The following is a 19,846-nucleotide window of genomic DNA, read 5'->3' as shown; positions in this document are numbered from 1 at the left end:
ACTGACAATTGACAATCAAGGTCAGCCTGCAGTCACCCGGCCCACCACAAGGAGTCGCTAGAGCACAATGAGCCAAGTAAAGCCCCGACCAAACACTCCCCTAACCAGACGATGCTGGGCCAATTGTGAGTCACCTCATGGGTCTCCCGGTCGCTACAGCCTGGGTTCAAACCCGGGTCTGTAGTAATGCCTCAAGCACTGGGATGCAGTGTCTTTGACCGCTGCGCCACTCGGGAGGCCCATGTCTAGCCTACTTTTATTGTAATATTGTTTTACTATTTTAATTTGTGTAATTTTAGAAAACGTATTGTGCTTTTATCTTTCTGCCCTTTTATTATTTTATTTGTTAAGCTCTTTGAAATACATCCCCTGTAAGAAATGTGCTCTATAAATATAGTTTGATTGAACCACAAGAACTCAACAATAAGCCTCCTACAACAGCATGAAAATAGCAGGGTAGGATCAGAGAAACAGAACGCTTGATAAAGCCACAATATACTACTGTACTACTGTACAGTTGATATTGTGTTCAAGTAAACGGAGGACTTTGATTTTATTTTGTAAAAACATTCTACGAGCTGGGTGTGATTTCACAATTGACCCTGTGGAGGTGTCCCTACGTTTAGAGACAACTCTGTTCACAGAAAACAACGTGCGCTGCAGCCGGGCAGAGGGCGGGTCCAAGTTTTTAGAAACTGGTGATTTCTCTGAGTTTGCCCGCAGTTGCAGTCCAGAGGTGAACTGCAGCCCATGTTCCTTGCAGCATTCCAACATCATTTATTTTGAGATGTTCTATCAATATTGACATTGCTGCCAACTGAGTGCATGTGGGTGGTAGAGGGACAGAGCACGGATAGATAGTTTTTTTGTTTTCGCCAACGGCGCCCTCTCTCTACTCAGACCGGCTGAGGATGGACGGGAACAGAACCATCGACCCGAGCTGCAGGGACAGACCTCCCGTGGCCATCGACATCATTTCCCGTGAGTTGAACCGCTCGAATAGGCCTATGTTTTCTATAGACGTCTTCTTTATACTAGCCTATCGATAACTTTTCAACTGTTCTGGGACAAGTGCCGTTATTTTCTTCAATCTGCCAGTGGTTGGGCCTACTCATAACGTAAACATGCATTGCCACCCATGTCACTGGGCTATTAAACACACATTTAGGTAAGGTAGAATTTTAGGCGACATTGATACAGATTGAGCTGTTTATTAATTCAATCACCATTGAGACTGTTGGAGTTTGGAGAGATTAGCCTAACCTTTTTCAAATCGAATAATCCCATTAATCCAATAAAATAATTTAAATCTGACAGGCAGGGACTTGTTTATGATTTTTTTTAAACTCTCCTGTGCCTGCTGATTTCAAACTGCTGTTATAATGTAGAATTAACATACCAGTAGGGGTTTTAGGGTGAGGGCCAACAGTTCTATATTGTACACCATCACCTGAGGTGTGTGTGTGTGTGTGTGTGTGTTGGAAATGAGGATGTGTTTGCCTCCTTAATGGTTAAGTTGTGGTAAACTAAGCTGAAGTGAAGAAGCAATGATTTCACAACACTGCATCAAAACATCTGTTACTGGCATCTGTAACATTGCAGGGGCAGGGAGATAGTTAACTAGTCCTACTTTTTGCCATGGGGCAAAGAGAAACGTGCATTTAAAAAAAAAGCTAATCTCATGGTATTCTACACATTTTGCCATGAGGCTGAGAGGAAAATGTGCAGTTCTATAGCTATTTTAAAGCTCAAATATACACGTGTTGACTGATGAACACAGTACAAATGAAGTAGGCAGTGGCATGGTGCTTTTAGCCAGTGAACCCCAGTGACATGCCTCAATGTGGTCATATTCGTGGCTTATTGGTGGTGTGGCTTTCAGTTAGTTATTTTTGGCCACCCATCCCATGAGATTGAAAGTCATTCCAGTGCACTTCTTGCTATGAATTCTATCTGATAGTGTTTGCATGTTTAGGTATGTAGATTTTTGATTATGGGAATATTATCTATATGCATGCAGCACTAGATGCTGCCCTTGGGCACAATGGTGATGGTTCAAGAACTCGCCATTGTGTTTTGTATCTATTTGTATGTAAGGAGAGAGCAGCATTCCCTTGTTTATCTACATAGCACACTCATGTAGAAACTTCCTATGTATCTATCATCATGAATTCAATTGAGAGAGAGAGGTAAAAAGACAAATGTCCCATTTGGAACACTGACAAGTAGAGAGCATTTTTTTTCTTTTTTCTTCTCAATCATTTTGGGATGAGGGCCTACGCGGCTGCCCTCATCTCACTCCCCCATTCTTCTCTAATCATGTCCTTATGTGTCTGTCTATGCCTGTTACACAAATCAAGTTGCTCTTCCCAGAAAGGACTTTCTTTCCCCACATCCATAACACATGGCTTTGTCTGCTGACACGTGTGTTGTGTTGTTGAAGTGTATTTGTGTATGTGATAGTGCAGTCTTAGTTTGTGTTTGCATGTGTGAGTTATTTACTCAGTCTTTGGAAAACAGCACAAAGCCCTTCTGCCAACTTTTTTTCTTTCTTTACTACTTGTCTTGATTTCACATAAACACCCTTGTTTTCCAGAAAACATATATTTCTCTTTCGCTGAAATTGACACATCTCTTCAATTATATGCTTTTTTTGGAACTGGGAGGTCAGAAATGAGTTCCAGAGAAAATGGTAAAATGAATCACCAAGCCACTAGATGAGGCCTGTGTATTGTCCCTAAAGCTGGACAGGTCCTTTAGCTTTGTGGGCTCCCTCCTATTGCTTTCATCAATCTGTTTTATTGTATCACCAGTGTAGGTGAAGAGGACACCAGGAAAGGAAGCTACTTTAGACTGTTCCCACTCTATAGTCCTTTGCTCTGTCTTTTTTGTTGTTAATTCTTTCCAACGTGTCAAGATATCTTTTTGTTTTATCAGGATTTGGTTGGGTCTAATTGTGTTGCTGTCCTGGGGCTCTGCTTGTGTTTATAAACAGAGTCCCAGGATCAGCTTGCTAAGGGAACTCTTCTCCAGGTTCATCTCTCTGTAGGTGATGGCTTTGTTGTGGAAGATTTGAGAATCGCTTCTTTTTAGGTAGTTGTAGAATTTAACGGTTATTTTCTGGATTTTGGTCATCTCTCTCTCTCGTTTTCATACCTCCCTTTCTCTATCTCTCTCATTTTCACACCTCTCTCTCTCTCTCATTTTCACATCTCTCTCTCTCTCTCTCTCTCTCTCTCTCTCTCTCTCTCTCTCTCTCATTTTCACCTCTCTCTCTCACTCACTCACTCACTCACTCACTCACTCACTCACTCACTCACTCACTCACTCACTCACTCACTCACCCTCTCTCTCTCTCATTTTCACACCTCTCTCTCTCTCTCATTTTCACACCTCTCTCTCTCTCATTTTCACACATCTCTCTCTCTCATTTTCACACATCTCTCTCTCTCATTTTCACACATCTCTCTCTCTCTCTCACACATCTCTCTCTCTCATTTTCACATCTCTCTCTCTCTCTCTCTCTCTCTCATTTTCACACCTCTCTCTCATTTTCACACCTCTCTCTCTCTCTCTCTCTCTCTCATTTTCACACCTGTCTCTCTCTCTCTCTCTCTCTCTCTCATTTTCACACCTCTCTCTCTCTCTCTCTCTCTCTCTCTCATTTTCACTCTCTCTCTCTCTCATTTTCACCTCTCTCTCTCTCTCATTTTCACCTCTCTCTCTCTCTCTCTCTCTCTCGTTTTCACACCTCTCTCTCTCTCGTTTTCACACCTCTCTCTCTCTCTCTCTCTCTCTCTCTCTCTCTCACACTCTCTCTCATTTTCACACCTCTCTCTCTCTCTCTCTCTCTCTCTCTCATTTTCACACCTCTCTCTCATTTCACACCTCTCTCTCTCTCTCTCTCACACATCTCTCTCTCTCATTTTCACACCTCTCTCTCTCTCTCTCTCTCTCTCTCTCTCTCTCTCTCTCTCATTTCACACTCTCTCTCTCTCTCTCTCTCTCTCTCTCTCTCTCTCTCTCTCATTTTCACCTCTCTCTCTCTCATTTTCACCTCTCTCTCTCTCATTTTCACCTCTCTCTCTCTCTCTCTCGTTTTCACCTCTCTCTCTCTCTCTCTCTCTCGTTTTCACACCTCTCTCTCTCTCTCTCTCGTTTTCACACCTCTCTCTCTCTCTCTCACACATCTCTCTCTCTCATTTTCACACCTCTCTCTCTCTCTCTCTCTCTCTCTCATTTTCACCTCTCTCTCTCTCATTTTCATTTCTCTCTCTCTCTCTCTCTTTTCACCTCTCTCTCTCTCTCTCTCTCTTTTCACACCTCTCTCTCTCTCTCGTTTCACACCTCTCTCTCTCTCTCTCTCTCTCTCTCTCTCATTTTCACACCTCTCTCTCTCTCTCTCATTTTCACACCTCTCTCTCTCTCTCTCATTTTCACACCTCTCTCTCTCTCTCTCTCATTTTCACACCTCTCTCTCTCTCTCTCATTTTCTCTCTCTCTCTCTCTCTCATTTTCACACCTCTCTCTCTCTCTCATTTTCACCTCTCTCTCTCTCTCATTTTCACACCTCTCTCTCTCTCTCATTTCACACCTCTCTCTCTCTCATTTTCACACCTCTCTCTCTCTCTCTCTCTCATTTTCACACCTCTCTCTCTCTCTCTCTCTCTCGTTTTCACACCTCTCTCTCTCTCTCTCTCGTTTTCACACCTCTCTCTCTCTCTCTCTCGTTTTCACACCTCTCTCTCTCTCTCTCTCATTTTCACACCTCTCTCTCTCATTTTCACACCTCTCTCTCTCTCTCTCTCATTTTCACACCTCTCTCTCTCTCTCTCTCATTTTCACCTCTCTCTCTCTCTCTCTCTCATTTTCACACCTCTCTCTCTCTCTCTCTCTCTCTCATTTTCACACCTCTCTCTCTCTCTCTCATTTTCACACCTCTCTCTCTCTCTCTCTCTCTCTCGTTTTCACACCTCTCTCTCTCTCTCTCTCTCTCGTTTTCACACCTCTCTCTCTCTCTCTTTTCACACCTCTTTCTCTCTCTCATTTTCTCTCTCTCTCTCTCTCATTTTCACACCTCTCTCTCTCTCTCTCATTTTCACACCTCTCTCTCTCTCACCTCTCTCTCTTTTTCACACCTCTCTCTCTCTCTCTCATTTCACACCTCTCTCTCTCATTTTCACACCTCTCTCTCTCTCTCTCTCTCATTTTCACCTCTCTCTCTCTCTCTCTCATTTTCACACCTCTCTCTCTCTCTCTCATTTTCTCACCTCTCTCTCTCTCTCTCTCTCATTTTCACACCTCTCTCTCTCTCTCTCTCTCATTTTCACACTCTCTCTCTCTCTCTCTCTCTCATTTTCACACTCTCTCTCTCTCTCTCTCTCATTTTCACACCTCTCTCTCTCTCTCTCTCTCATTTTCACACCTCTCTCTCTCTCTCTCATTTCACCTCTCTCTCTCTCTCTCTCTCATTTTCACACCTCTCTCTCTCTCTCTCTCTCATTTTCACACTCTCTCTCTCTCTCTCTCTCATTTTCACACCTCTCTCTCTCTCTCTCTCTCTTCTCATTTTCACCTCTCTCTCTCTCTCTCTCTCTCTCTCTCATTTTCACACCTCTCTCTCTCTCTCTCTCTCTCTCATTTTCACACCTCTCTCTCTCTCTCTCTCTCTCTCTCATTTTCACCTCTCTCTCTCTCTCTCTCTCTCTCTCATTTTCACTCTCTCTCTCTCTCTCTCTCTCTCTCTCATTTTCACCTCTCTCTCTCTCTCTCTCTCATTTCACACCTCTCTCTCTCTCTCTCTCTCTCATTTTCACACCTCTCTCTCTCTCTCTCATTTTCACACCTCTCTCTCTCTCTCTCTCTCATTTTCACACCTCTCTCTCTCTCTCTCTCTCATTTTCACACCTCTCTCTCTCTCTCTCTCATTTTCACACCTCTCTCTCTCTCTCTCTCTCATTTTTTCACACCTCTCTCTCTCTCTCTCTCTCATTTTCACACCTCTCTCTCTCTCTCTCTCATTTTCACACCTCTCTCTCTCTCTCTCTCTCTCATTTCACACCTCTCTCTCTCTCTCTCTCTCATTTTCACACTCTCTCTCTCTCTCTCTCTCTCATTTTCACACCTCTCTCTCTCTCTCTCTCTCTCATTTTCACACCTCTCTCTCTCTCTCTCTCTCATTTTCACACCTCTCTCTCTCTCTCTCTCTCATTTTCACTCTCTCTCTCTCTCTCTCTCTCATTTTCACACTCTCTCTCTCTCTCTCTCATTTTCACACCTCTCTCTCTCTCTCTCTCATTTTCACACTCTCTCTCTCTCTCTCTCTCATTTCACACCTCTCTCTCTCTCTCTCTCTCTCTCTCTCTCTCTCTCGTTTTCACACCTCTCTCTCTCTCTCTCTCATTTTCACACCTCTCTCTCTCTCTCTCATTTTCACACCTCTCTCTCTCTCTCTCATTTTCACCTCTCTCTCTCATTTTCACACCTCTCTCTCTCTCTCTCTCATTTTCACACCTCTCTCTCTCATTTTCACACCTCTCTCTCTCATTTTCACCTCTCTCTCTCTCTCTCTCTCTCTCATTTTCACACCTCTCTCTCTCTCTCTCTCTTTTCACACCTCTCTCTCTCATTTTCACCCTCTCTCTCTCTCTCTCTCTCATTTTCACACCTCTCTCATCTCTCTCTCATTTTCACTCTCTCTCTCTCTCTCTCGTTTTCACACCTCTCTCTCTCTCTCTCTCTCGTTTTCACACCTCTCTCTCTCTCTCTCTCTCTCATTTTCACACCTCTCTCTCTCTCTCTCATTTTCACACCTCTCTCTCTCTCTCATTTCACCTCTCTCTCTCATTTCACACCTCTCTCTCTCTCATTTTCACACCTCTCTCTCTCTCTCTCTCTCTCATTTTCACACCTCTCTCTCTCTCTCTCTCTCTCATTTCACACCTCTCTCTCTCTCTCTCTCTCTCTCTCATTTTCACACCTCTCTCTCTCATTTTCACACCTCTCTCTCTCTCTCTCTCATTTTCACACCTCTCTCTCTCTCTCTCATTTTCACACCTCTCTCTCTCTTTTTCACACCTCTCTCTCTCTCTCATTTTCACACCTCTCTCTCTCTCTCTCATTTTCTCTCTCTCTCTCTCATTTTCACACCTCTCTCTCTCTCTCTCTCTCATTTCACACCTCTCTCTCTCTCTCTCTCTCTCATTTTCACACCTCTCTCTCTCTCTCTCTCTCATTTTCACACCTCTCTCTCTCTCTCTCTCTCTCTCATTTTCACACCTCTCTCTCTCTCTCTCTCTCTCATTTTCACACCTCTCTCTCTCTCTCTCTCATTTTCACACCTCTCTCTCTCTCTCTCTCGTTTTCACACCTCTCTCTCTCTCTCTCTCTCTCATTTTCACACCTCTCTCTCTCTCTCTCATTTTCACACCTCTCTCTCTCATTTCACCTCTCTCTCTCTCATTTTCACACCTCTCTCTCTCTCTCTCTCATTTTCACCTCTCTCTCTCATTTTTCTCTCTCTCTCATTTCACACCTCTCTCTCTCTCTCTCTCATTTTCACACCTCTCTCTCTCTCTCTCTCATTTTTCACACCTCTCTCTCTCTCTCTCTCTCATTTTCACACCTCTCTCTCTCTCTCTCTCTCTCTCATTTTCACACCTCTCTCTCTCTCTCTCTCTCATTTTCACACCTCTCTCTCTCTCTCTCTCTCTCATTTTCACACCTCTCTCTCTCTCTCTCTCTCGTTTTCACACCTCTCTCTCTCTCTCTCTCTCATTTTCACACCTCTCTCTCTCTCTCATTTCACACCTCTCTCTCTCTCTCTCATTTTCACACCTCTCTCTCTCTCTCATTTCACACCTCTCTCTCTCTCTCTCATTTTCACACCTCTCTCTCATTTTCTCTCTCTCTCTCTCTCTCTCATTTTCACTCTCTCTCTCTCTCATTTTCACACCTCTCTCTCTCTCTCTCTCTCATTTTCACACCTCTCTCTCTCTCTCTCTCATTTTCACACCTCTCTCTCTCTCTCTCATCTTCATTTTCTCTCTCTCTCTCTCTCTCTCATTTTCACACCTCTCTCTCTCTCTCTCTCTCATTTTCACACTCTCTCTCTCTCTCTCTCTCTCATTTCGTTCTCTCTCTCATTTTCCTCTCTCTCTCTCTCTCATTTTCACACCTCTCTCTCTCTCTCTCTCTCATTTTCACCTCTCTCTCTCTCTCTCTCTCATTTTCACCTCTCTCTCTCTCTCTCTCTCTCATTTTCACATCTCTCTCTCTCTCTCTCTCATTTCATCTTTCTCATTTTCTCTCTCTCTCTCTCTCTCTCTCATTTTCACACCTCTCTCTCTCTCTCTCTCTCATTTTCACACCTCTCTCTCTCTCTCTCATTTTCTCTCTCTCTCTTTCTCACACTCTCTCTCTCTCTCTCATTTTCACATCTCTCTCTCTCTCTCTCACACTCATCACACCTCTCTCTCTCTCTCTCTCTCATTTTCACACCTCTCTCTCTCTCTCTCTCTCATTTTCTCTCTCTCTCTCTCTCTCTCATTTTCACACCTCTCTCTCTCTCTCTCTCTCATTTTCACACCTCTCTCTCTCTCTCTCTCTCATTTTCACACCTCTCTCTCTCTCTCTCATTTGGACACCTCTCTCTCTCTCTCTCTCATTTCACACCTCTCTCTCTCATTTTCACACCTCTCTCTCTCTCTCTCTCTCATTTCACACCTCTCTCTCTCTTCTCTTCATTTCTTCTCTCATTTTCACACCTCTTTCTCTCTCTCTCTCTTTTCTCTCTCTCTCTCTCTCTCATTTCACTCTCTCTCTCTCTCTCTCTCATTTTCACACCTCTCTCTCTCTCTCTCTCTCTCTCATTTTCACCTCTCTTTCTCTCTCTCTCTCATTTTCACACCTCTCTCTCTCTCTCTCTCATTTTCACCTCTCTCTCGTTTTCACCCTCTCTCTCTCTCTTTTTCACACCTCTCTCTCTCCTCTTTCTCTCTCTCTCTCGTTTTTCACCTCTCTCTCTCTCGTTTTCACACATCTCTCTCTCTCGTTTTCACACCTCTCTCTCTCTCTCTCTCATTTTTACACCTCTCTCTCTCTCTCTCTCGTTTTCACACCTCTCTCTCTCTCTCGTTTTACACCTTTCTCTCGTTTTTACACCTCTCTCTCTCGTTTTCACACTCTCTCTCTCTCTCTCTCTCTCTCTCTCTCTCGTTTTCACACCTCTCTCTCGTTTTCACACACCTCTCTCTCTCTCTCTCTCTCTCTTCTCGTTTTTACACCTCTCTCTCTCTCTCTCCTCTCTCTCTCTCTCTCTCGTTTTCACACCTCTCTCTTTCTCTCTCTCTCTCTCTCTTTTTCACACCTCTCTTTTCTCTCTCTCTCTCTTTTCACACCTCTTGTTTTCTCTCTCTCTCTCTCTTTTCACACCTCTTGTTTTCTCCTCTCTCTCTCTCATTTTCACACCTCTCTTTTCACACCTCTCTCTCTCTCTCGTTTTCACACCTCTCTCTTTCTCTCTCTCTCGTTTTCACTCTCTCTCTCTCTCTCTTTTTACACCTCTCTCTCTCTCTCTCTCGTTTTCACACCTCTCTCTCTCTCTCTCTCGTTTTCACACCTCTCTCTCTCTCTCTTTCACACCTCTCTCTCTCGTTTTCACACTCTCTCTCTCTCTCTCTCTCTCTCGTTTTTTACACCCTCTCTCTCTCTCTCTCGTTTTCACATCTCTCGTTTTCACACCTCTCTCTCTCTCGTTTTCACACCTCTCTCTCTCGTTTTCACACCTCTCTCTCTCTCTCTCTCTCTCTCTCTTTTCACAACTCTCTCTCTCTCTCTCGTTTTTACACCTCTCTCTCTCTCTCTCGTTTTTACACCTCTCTCTCTCTCTCTCGTTTTTACACCTCTCTCTCTCTCTCTCTCTCTCTCTCGTTTTTACACCTCTCTCTCTCTCTCTCTCTCGTTTTCACACTCTCTCTCTTTTTTTCTCTCTCTCTCTCTCTCTTTTTTTACACCTCTCTCTCTCTCTCTCTCGTTTTTACACCTCTCTCTCTCTCTCTCTTTTTACTCTCTCTCTCTCTCTCATTTTCACACCTCTCTCTCTCTCTCTCTCGTTTTCACACCTCTCTCTCTCTCGTTTTTACACCTCTCTCTCTCTCTCTCTCGTTTTTACACCTCTCTCTCTCTCTCTCGTTTTTACACCTCTCTCTCTCTCTCTCTTTTTACACCTCTCTCTCTCTCTCTCTTTTTTTACACCTCTCTCTCTCTCTCTCTCGTTTTTACACCTCTCTCTCTCTCTCTCTCGTTTTTACCCCTCTCTCTCTCTCTCTCGTTTTTACACCTCTCTCTCTCTCTCTCTCGTTTTTACCCCTCTCTCTCTCTCTCGTTTTCACACCTCTCTCTCTCTATTCTCTCTCTCTCTGTCCTTAGAGTTGGACATATTTGGTATCATCCTATACTCTGTGCTGACCTTCATGGCAGTGGTGTCCATGCTGGTCTACATAGAGGAGTGTTGGTACATCTACCGGAAGGTTCCCTCCCACAAGAAGAGCGCCATCATCTGGGTCAATGGGGCAGCACCGGTAAGAACATACCGATTTATCAGGAGGCTTTAAAGGTGCAATCTGGTACTTACTAACTAACAGCTAGCCAACAACTACTAACAGCTAACAGCTAGCCAACAACAACCCGGTCGCATTCCGCTTCGCTCCACAGTTAGTATCACATTTTCATTTCATTTCATTACAGTACAACGGTTTGATTTGTTTGATCGTAGCTAGCTACATAGCCGTCTTTGTTTCAAAGATAATTGTGTAGTCTAGAGCTTTCCTAGGTTAGCTAGCCAGCTCTTGTCGTTCTTTTAGCATCTCGTAAACAACACTGCTAGCTAGCCAGCTCCCCGATTAGCAGCACTGTTATTACACTCCTCTTGATTAGTGTAGTGTCAACAACTCAGCCACTGCCAGCTAGCCTACTTTAGCAGTACTGTATCATTTTAATCATTTTAGTCAATAAGACTCTTGCTCGTAAGCTCTAACTTTCTGAACATTCGAGACGTGTAGTCCACTTGTCATTCAATCTCCTTGCATTAGCGTAGCCTTTTCTGTAGCCTGTCAACTATGTGTCTGTCTATCCCTGTTCTCTCCTCTCTGCACAGACCATACAAACGCTCCACACCGCGTGGCCGCGACCACCTAATCTGGTGGTCCCAGCGCGTACGACCCACGTGGAGTTCCAGGTCTCCGGTAGCCTCTGGAACTGCCGATCTGCGGCCAACAAGGCAGAGTTCATCTCAGCCTATGCCTCCCTCAGTCCTTGACTTCTTGGCACTGACGGAAACATGGATCACCACAGATAACACTGCTACTCCTACTGCTCTCTCCTCGTCCGCCCACGTGTTCTCGCACACCCCGAGCTTCTGGTCAGCGGGGTGGTGGCACCTCCTCATCTCTCCCAAGTGGTCTTTCTCTCTTTCTCCCCTTACCCATCTGTCTATCGCCTCCTTTGAATTCCATGCTGTCACAGTTACCAGCCCTTTCAAGTTTCCTTATCATTTATCGCCCTCCAGGTTCCCTCGGAGGTTCATCAATGAGCTTGATGCCTTGATAAGCTCCTTTCCTGAGGACGGCTCACCTCTCACAGTTCTGGGCGACTTTAACCTCCCCACGTCTACCTTTGACTCATTCCTCTCTGCCTCCTTCTTTCCACTCCTCTCCTCTTTTGACCTCACCCTCTCACCTTCCCCCTACTCACAAGGCAGGCAATACGCTTGACCTCATCTTTACTAGATGCTGTTCTTCCACTAACCTCATTGCAACTCCCTCCAAGTCTCCGACCACTACCTTGTATCCTTTTCCCTCTCGCTCTCATCCAACACTTCCCACACTGCCCCTACTCGGATGGTATCGCGCCGTCCCAACCTTCGCTCTCTCTCCCCCGCTACTCTCTCCTCTTCCATCCTATCATCTCTTCCCTCTGCTCAAACTTTCTCCAACCTATCTCCTGATTCCACCTCCTCAACCCTCCTCTCCTCCCTTACTGCATCCTTTGACTCCCTATGTCCCCTATCCTCCAGGCCGGCTCGGTCCTCCCCTCCCGCTCCGTGGCTCGGCGACTCCTTTCACAGGACAGGGCTCCCGGGCAGCCGAGCGGAAATGGAGGAAAACTCGCCTCCCTGCGGACCTGGCATCCTTTCACTCCCTCCTCTCTACATTTTCCTCCTCTGTCTCTGCTGCTAAAGCCACTTTCTACCATTCTAAATTCCAAGCATCTGCCTCTAACCCTAGGAAGCTCTTTGCCACCTTCTCCTCCCTCCTGAATCCTCCCCCCTCCTCCCTCTCTGCAGATGAATTCGTCAACCATTTTGAAAGAAGGTCGACGACATCCGATCCTCGTTTGCTAAGTCAAAACGACACCGCTGGTTCTGCTCACACTGCCTACCCTATGCTCTGACCTCTTTCTCCCCTCTCTCCAGATGAAATCTCGCGTCTTGTACACCTCTCCTCAACCTGCCCGCTTGACCCTATCCCCTCCTCTCTTCTCCAGACCATTTAGACCTTCTCCCTTACCTCACCTCGCTCATCAACTCATCCCTGACCGCTGGCTACGTCCCTCCCGTCTTCAAGAGAAGCGAGAGTTGCACCCCTTCTGAAAAAACCTACACTCGATCCCTCCGATGTCAACAACTACAGACCAGTATCCCTTCTCTCTTTTCTCTCCAAAACTCTTGAGCGTGCCGTCCTTGGCCAGCTCTACTGCTATCTCTCTCAGAATGACCTTCTTGATCCAAATCAGTCAGGTTTCAAGACTAGTCATTCAACTGAGACTTCTTCTCTGTATCACGGAGCGCTCCGCACTGCTAAAGCTAACTCTCTCTCCTCTGCTCTCATCCTTCTAGACCTATCGGCTGCCTTCGATACTGTGAACCATCAGATCCTCCTCTCCACCCTCTCCGAGTTGGGCATCTCCGGCGCGGCCCACGCTCCTGACAGGTCTCCTACCAGGTGGCGTGGCGAGAATCTGTCTCCTCACCACGCGCTCTCACCACTGTTGTCCCCAGGGCTCTGTTCTAGGCCCTCTCTTATTCTCGCTATACACCAAGTCACTTGGCTCTGTCATAACCTCACATGGTCTCTCTATCATTGCTATGCAGACGACACACAATTAATCTTCTCCTTTCCCCCTTCTGATGACCAGGTGGCGAATCGCATCTCTGCATGTCTGGCAGACATATCAGTGTGGATGACGGATCACCACCTCAAGCTGAACCTCAGCAAGACGGAGCTCCTCTTCCTCCCGGGGAAGGACTGCCCGTTCCATGATCTCGCCATCACGGTTGACAACTCCATTGTGTCCTCCTCCCAGAGCGCTAAGAACCTTGGCGTGATCTGGACAACACCCTGACGTTCTCAACTAACATCAAGGCGGTGTCCCGTTCCTGTAGGTTCATGCTCTACAACATCCATGAGTACACAGGAAGCGGCGCAGGTCCTAATCCAGGCACTTGTCATCTCCGTCTTGATTACTGCAACTCGCTGTTGGCTGGGCTCCCTGCCTGTGCCATTAAACCCCTACAACTCATCCAGAACGCCGCAGCCCGTCTGGTGTTCAACCTTCCCAAGTTCTCTCCGTCACCCCGCTCCTCCGCTCTCTCCACTGGCTTCCAGTTGGGCTCGCATCCGCTACAAGAGCATGGTGCTTGCCTACGGAGCTGTGAGGGACGGCACCTCAGTACCTCCAGGCTCTGATCAGGCCCTACACCCAAACAAGGGCACTGCGTTCATCCACCTCTGGCCTGCTCGCCTCCTACCACTGAGGAAGTACAGTTCCCGCTCAGCCCAGTCAAAACTGTTCGCTGCTCTGGCCCCCAATGGTGGAACAAACTCCCTCACGACGCCAGGACAGCGGAGTCAATCACCACCTTCCGGAGACACCTGAAACCCCACCTCTTCAAGGAATACCTAGGATAGGGTAAGTAAGGGTAAGTAATCCTTCTCCCCCCCAAAAAAAGATTTAGATGCAAGTGGCTGTTCCACTGGATGTCATAAGGTGTATGCACCAATTTGTAAGTCGCTCTGGATAAGAGTGTCTGCTAAATGACTTAAATGTAATGTAAATGTACCACTTTCATGTCCTCTCTGTGACAACTCATTGTGCTACAGTACAAACACATGCGGCCAAAAAACAAAAACAAAACTTTTGTGACCTTGTGACCCATCAACCAAATGTATTTATAAAGCCCTTTTTACATCAGCCGATGTCACAAAGTGCTGTAGGGAAACCCAGCCTAAAACCCCCTACAAAGGCCAGAACCTAGGAAGAAACCTAGAGAGGAACGGCCAGTCCTCTTCGAGCTGTGCCAGGTGGAGGTTATAACAGAACATGGCCAAGATGTTCAAACGTTCATAGATGACCAGCAGGGTCTGATGATGATGATAATAATAATCATCATCACAGTGGATGTAGAGGGTGCAACAGGTCAGCACCTCAGGAGTAAATGTCAGTTGGCTTTTCATAGCTGATCATTCAGATTTAGACAGCAGGTGCAGTAGAGAGAGAGTCCAAAACAGCAGGTCCGGGACAAGGTAGCACGTCCAGTGAACAGGTCCCATCCTGTCCATTTACTAGGAAATTCTAGGGCAGTAGCACGGTTAGGAAGGATGCGTTGAACAAGCATCCAGACTAAGTCTGTATGTCTGTGTGTGTCAGGTGATCGCCACCATGTCCTGTCTGGGGATGTGGATTCCCCGAGCCACCATGTTCACTGACATGACCTCTGCCTGGTATGTCACTCATCCTTCGCTCCTTTTCTCTTCTCTCTTTCCTTCTGTCTTTCGCTTTCTTTACATATCAGTTTCTCTTTCTTGACATATCCTCTTTCCTTTCCTCTCCTCCACCTTCCTTCTCTCACAGTGTGGATCTCAGACCCCTGCTGTGACAGGCAGGAAACTCTGTAGGAAGACACACACTGTGTCAGCAAAACATACAGAGCGATACTAAAAACACTATTACAATATTGAGTGTCTAAATCCGTGCTTGTGTAGTTCTTTCCAAACCCATCTCTCCCTCTGTCCATCTTTTATTCCCTCCTTCCCTTGTTGTATATTTGTGGTGTGGGTGTGTAACGTGTGTCTGTCTCCGCAGCTATTTTGCGATCGTAGTGTTTAAGTTCCTGGTGCTGATGATTGAGGAAGTGGGGGGTGACGAGGCGTTTCTACGGCGAGCAGGGAAAAACAAACTGAGGATCAGTACTGGTCCCTGTTGTTGCTGCTGCCCCTGTCTACCCCATGTTAACATCACACGGTAACACATGCATACACAAACACGTACTCACACGCACACACTGTTTAGGATCAAATGTACTTCATAGCAAGACCTGTTTCTTAGTTGCGTCAGAGTCCAGCTACTAGATTAGTAGTAAAACAGTAAAACAGTGGATTTGTAAAGGATCTGGCAGGTTCAATGTGCCCCTGGCCACTCACACTGGCTCTGTATGGGCCCCTCCATGTCTCACAGCTCATCTGACAACATTATCACTCCAAGTATGCCACCTACTGGTCACTGTCCCCTATAGGCATGGACTATAACAACATTTTAGAAATATGTACAAATGTAATTATTATTTTCCATTTAAAATATTTGTTGAATGTTTTCCTCTGGTTTTCCCCAGACGGAGTCTGTTCCTGCTGAAGTTGGGATCGTTCCAGTTTGCCGTGCTAAAGATCGCCTTCACCATACTATCAATCATCCTCTGGACCAATGGCAACTTCGACATCGCAGATGTGAGTGTGGGGTGTCAACACACACACACACACACACACAAAATTGGGCTTCAAAAGAAGAGAACACATTCTCAATACAAACACTCCCAACACTGTGTGTGTGTGTGTGTTCCAGATGGCGATAACAGGAGCAGCCATCTGGATTAACCCAGGTGTGGGGGTCCTGACCATCATAGCACTGTGGCCTGTAGCCATCATGTTCATGCACCTCAGGATCACACTGCGCAGCCTCAAGATCATCCCCAAATATGCCATGTACCAGGTAAGATTACACACATGCCATGTAAATGAACCAATCTGAGGAAAGATATACAGTAAGGCCCTCCTCAACCAATCAGAGGTCAGTTAATTAATTCCCTGAAATGACAACAGTTTCAGCAAATGATAACTTGTGTTTACTTGTTTACTTCTGCAGAGTGTTGTCCTTTTTTGTGTTTACCTATGTTATGTTGTTGGGTTTTTACCCATGATGCTGTGTGTGTAGCTGGTGCTGGTGCTGAGTCAGCTCCAGTCGGCCATCATCAACATCCTGGCTATGAACGGAACCATCGCCTGCACGCCACCATACTCCTCACAGGCCAGGGGATATTGTGAGTCTTATCTCCATCCATCCCTTCATCACTATATACCTTATTACACACAAACTCTACTGCTCTCAGGCAAGCACATAACTTAAGTGACCTCTCCTCTCTTTCTTTTTCTCTTTCTTTCTGTCTCTTTCTCTTTTTTTCTCTCCTTCTCTTTTTCTCTTTCTTTCTCTTTCTCTTTTTTTCTCTTTCTTTTTTTCTCTTTCTTTCTCTTTCTTTTTTCTCTTTTTCTCTTTTTTTCTCTTCTCTCTTTCTTGTTTTCTCTCTTTCTTGTTTTCTCTCTCTTTCTCTTTCTCTCTTTTTCTCTCTTTCTTTCTCTCTCTCTCTTTTTCTTTCTTTCTCTCTTTCTCTTTCTTTCTCTCTCTCTCTTTTTCTCTTTCTCTCTCTCTTTTTCTCTTTCTCTCTCTCTTTTTCTCTTTCTCTCTCTTTTTCTTTCTCTCTCTCTTTTTCTCTTTCTCTCTCTCTTTTTCTCTTTCTCTCTTTCCTTTTCTCTTTTTCTATCTTTCTCTTTCTCTCTCTTTCTCTCCTCTTTCTCTTTTTTTCTTTCTCTCTCTCTTTCTCTCCTTTTTCTCTTTCTTTCTCTCTCTCTTTCTCTCTTTTTTCTTTTTTTCTTTCTTTTTTCTCTTTCTTTCTCTTTTTTTCTTTCTCTTTTTTTTTTCTCTTTTTCTCTTTTTTCTCTCTTTTTCTCTCTTTTTCTCTCTTTTTCTTTTTCTCTCTTTTTCTTTTTCTCTCTTTTTTCTCTCTCTTTCTCTCTTTCTCTTTCTTTCTCTCTTTCTCTTTCTCTCTTTTCTCTTTCTCTCTTTTTCTCTTTCTTTTCTCTTTTTCTCTTTCTCTCTCTTTTTCTTTTTTCTCTTTTTTTCTCTTTTTCTCTTTTCTTCTTTTTCTCTTTTTTTCTCTCTTTCTCTTTCTCTCTTTTTCTCTCTTTTTCTTTTCTCTTTTTCTCTCTTTTTCTCTCTTTCTCTTTTTTTCTCTCTCTCTCTTTTTCTTTCTTTCTCTTTTTCTTTCTTTCTCTTCTCTTTCTCTCTTTTTCTCTTTTTTCTCTTTTCTCTCTTTCTTTCTCTTTTTCTCTTTTCTTTTTCTCTCTTTTCTCTTTTTTCTCTCTTTTTCTCTTTCTCTCTTTCTCTTTCTCTCTTTCTCTTTCTTTCTTTCTCTCTTTCTCTCTTTTTCTCTTTCCTTTTCTCTTTTTCTCTTTCTTTCTCTTTTTCTCTTTTTCTCTTTCTTTCTCTTTTTTTCTCTTTCTCTCTCTTTCTTTCTCTTTCTCTTTCTTCTCTTTTTTCTCTTTCTCTTTCTTTTTTCTCTTTCCTTTTTCTTTTCTTTCTCTTTTTTCTCTCTCTTTCTCTCTTTTTCTCTTTTTCTCTTTCTTTCTCTCTTTCTCTTTCTCTCTCTTTCTCTTTCTCTCTCTTTTTCTCTTTCTCTCTCTTTTTCTCTTTCTCTCTCTTTTTCTCTTTCTCTCTCTCTTTTTCTCTTTCTCTCTTTCCTTTTCTCTTTCTCTCTCTCTTTTTCTCTTTCTCTCTTTCCTTTTCTCTTTTTCTATCTTTCTCTTTCTCTCTCTTTCTCTTTTCTCTTTTTCTATCTTTCTCTTTTTCTCTTTCCTTTTCTCTTTTCTATCTTTCTCTTTTTCTCTCTTTCTCTTTCTCCTTTTCTCTCTTTCTCTTTCTCCTTTTCTCTCTTTTTCTATTTCTCTTTTTCTCTTTTTCTCTCTCTCTCTTTTTCTCTTTTCTTTCTCTTTTCTTTCTCTTTTTCTCTTTCTGTCTCTTTTTCTCTTTCTTTCTCTTTTCTTTCTCTTTCTCTTTTTATCTTTCTCTTTTTCTCTCTCTGTGTGTAGTGATGAGTCAACAGTTGTTGATCCTGGAGATGTTCATCATCACCTTGGTAACCCGGCTGTTGTACCGCCGCCAGTATGACCCACTCCCTGACGACGAGAATGACGATGAACACACCAAGATGGTTATACCGGCCGATAAATCTGACATAGCGTGAGGGCAAGAGAGACTGTATATGTGCATGTATTAGAGACAAAGTGTGCGTGTGGTTTTGTTAGAAAGACTGTGTGTTCAAGAGAAAGAGTATGCGTGTATGTTATGTTACACAGGTCTGCAGTAAGAATTGAATCAGTCATGGCATTTTCTGGGTGAGCAATGCTGTTAAAATGAATCAAAAAATGTTGCTATTATGTAACTGTAATCTAAGAATTATTTCAGAAATGTATTTTTCCTCAGAAGTTGTATCTTTTGCCATAGCCTTGTTGAACATTATAGTGTATTATCATGAGCCATTTATAATATATACATTTTGAAACATTTGCTCTAAAGATTTGTTTTGGCATTTGTTTTTTCATAGGCATGCATACACATGTATTTGTAAAGAAGAACCCTGTATTCATTGTAGTTGCAAACTTGCTCCACTAGGTGGCCGAATGAACCAATGGGTCCGCCTGCCAGTGACACTGAGCAGTGGCCTACATTGATAACATTTGGATAAGGTCATTCTATCATGATCATTGACAGATCAACACAGACACACCTCTTTATTCTCTCGTCTTTAGACCTTCATCTTGTGGAATCTGCGTTATCACAACCCAGATGCACTCTGCAGATCAGGTTTAGAACTCTAGGTGACCATACTTACTAGTAACAAATGTTAGGTGCAAATTTATATTATTGTAAAGGATAATTAGTAGATTACTTTGAACTGTTCCAAGCTCTACCACTTTCTAGTTGAGGCTACTGTATCCAGTGGTGTAAAGTACTTAACTACTTAAGTAGTACTTAAAATACTTATTTTTTTGGGGGGGGGGGGGTTATCTGTACTTTACTTTATTTATATTTCTGAGTAGTTTTACTTCACCACATTCCTGAAGAAAATGTACTCCATACATTTCCCATAACAACCAAAAGTACTTGTTACATTTTGAATGCTAAGCAGGACAGGAACATTGTCAAATGCATGCACTTAACAAGAGAAAACTGGTCATCCCTACTGCCTCTAGCCTGTCTGACTCACTAAACAAAATTGCATCTTTTGTAAATAATGTCTTGACTGTTGGAGTGTGCCTTGCAATACATACATTTTAAAAACATGAAAATGGTGCCTTCTACTTTGCTTAAAATACTTACTTTGAAATGATTTATAATTTTGATACTTAAGTATATTTTTGCTATTCCATTTACTTAAGTATATTTAAAACCAAAAACTTTTAGACTTTTACTCGAGTCGTATTTTACTGGGTGACTTTCACTTTAACTTGAGTAATTTTCTATTAAGGTATCTATACTTTTACTCAAGTATGAAAATTGGGTACTGTATCCACAGGAGTTCTATGTACACTAGTTGTGTTGCTGATCTGTTGCCCTCTCCATGACTTATTCAAGGTTAGCTTATGATCGTCTATACACACAAAAAAACTGGATCAGTTACATGCGTGTTGACATCGGTTATCAAGGATACACATTAACCGCTACCGTTCAAAGCAACATTTAA

General features: G+C 43.8%; 1 protein-coding gene and 2 long non-coding RNA genes across 3 annotated transcripts; 1 reads left to right on the top strand and 2 right to left on the bottom strand.

The window, feature by feature from the left end:
• The first annotated feature begins 674 nt into the window (after nt 1-674).
• LOC118361659 (organic solute transporter subunit alpha-like) lies at nt 675-18,677 on the top strand. The gene is made up of 8 exons (XM_035741774.2): nt 675-981; nt 10,429-10,580; nt 14,707-14,780; nt 15,142-15,300; nt 15,668-15,779; nt 15,895-16,041; nt 16,264-16,369; nt 18,192-18,677. The coding sequence occupies exons 1-8, from the start codon at nt 912-914 to the stop codon at nt 18,344-18,346; spliced, it is 975 nt and encodes a 324-aa protein (XP_035597667.1). The 5' UTR covers nt 675-911; the 3' UTR covers nt 18,347-18,677.
• On the bottom strand, nt 5,807-8,711 carry LOC127912850 (uncharacterized). Its single transcript, XR_008083689.1, has 4 exons — nt 8,674-8,711; nt 7,691-7,723; nt 7,213-7,311; nt 5,807-5,878 (listed from the first exon to the last, which is right to left on the bottom strand). It is a non-coding gene; the product is annotated as an uncharacterized LOC127912850 (long non-coding RNA).
• On the bottom strand, nt 9,903-10,374 carry LOC127912851 (uncharacterized). The gene is made up of 3 exons (XR_008083690.1): nt 10,255-10,374; nt 10,122-10,173; nt 9,903-9,945 (listed from the first exon to the last, which is right to left on the bottom strand). It is a non-coding gene; the product is annotated as an uncharacterized LOC127912851 (long non-coding RNA).
• Nucleotides 18,678-19,846: the final 1,169 nt, after the last annotated feature.

This window comes from Oncorhynchus keta, chromosome 28 (genome assembly GCF_023373465.1).
Source record: "Oncorhynchus keta strain PuntledgeMale-10-30-2019 chromosome 28, Oket_V2, whole genome shotgun sequence".
In the NCBI taxonomy this organism is placed as follows: Eukaryota; Metazoa; Chordata; class Actinopteri; order Salmoniformes; family Salmonidae; genus Oncorhynchus; species Oncorhynchus keta.
The sequence above is the reverse complement of the archived record's forward strand: the minus strand, read 5'-3'. Positions and strand labels throughout refer to the sequence as shown.

Excerpts from the sequence above, each read along its gene's own strand:
- LOC118361659 (XM_035741774.2), top strand. The coding sequence starts at position 912 with ATGGACGGGAACAGAACCATCGACCCGAGCTGCAGGGACAGACCTCCC. Across the intron at positions 15,301-15,667 it reads CCCCATGTTAACATCACACG|ACGGAGTCTGTTCCTGCTGA; the intron begins GTAACACATGCA and ends GGTTTTCCCCAG. Across the intron at positions 16,042-16,263 it reads CCAAATATGCCATGTACCAG|CTGGTGCTGGTGCTGAGTCA; the intron begins GTAAGATTACAC and ends CTGTGTGTGTAG.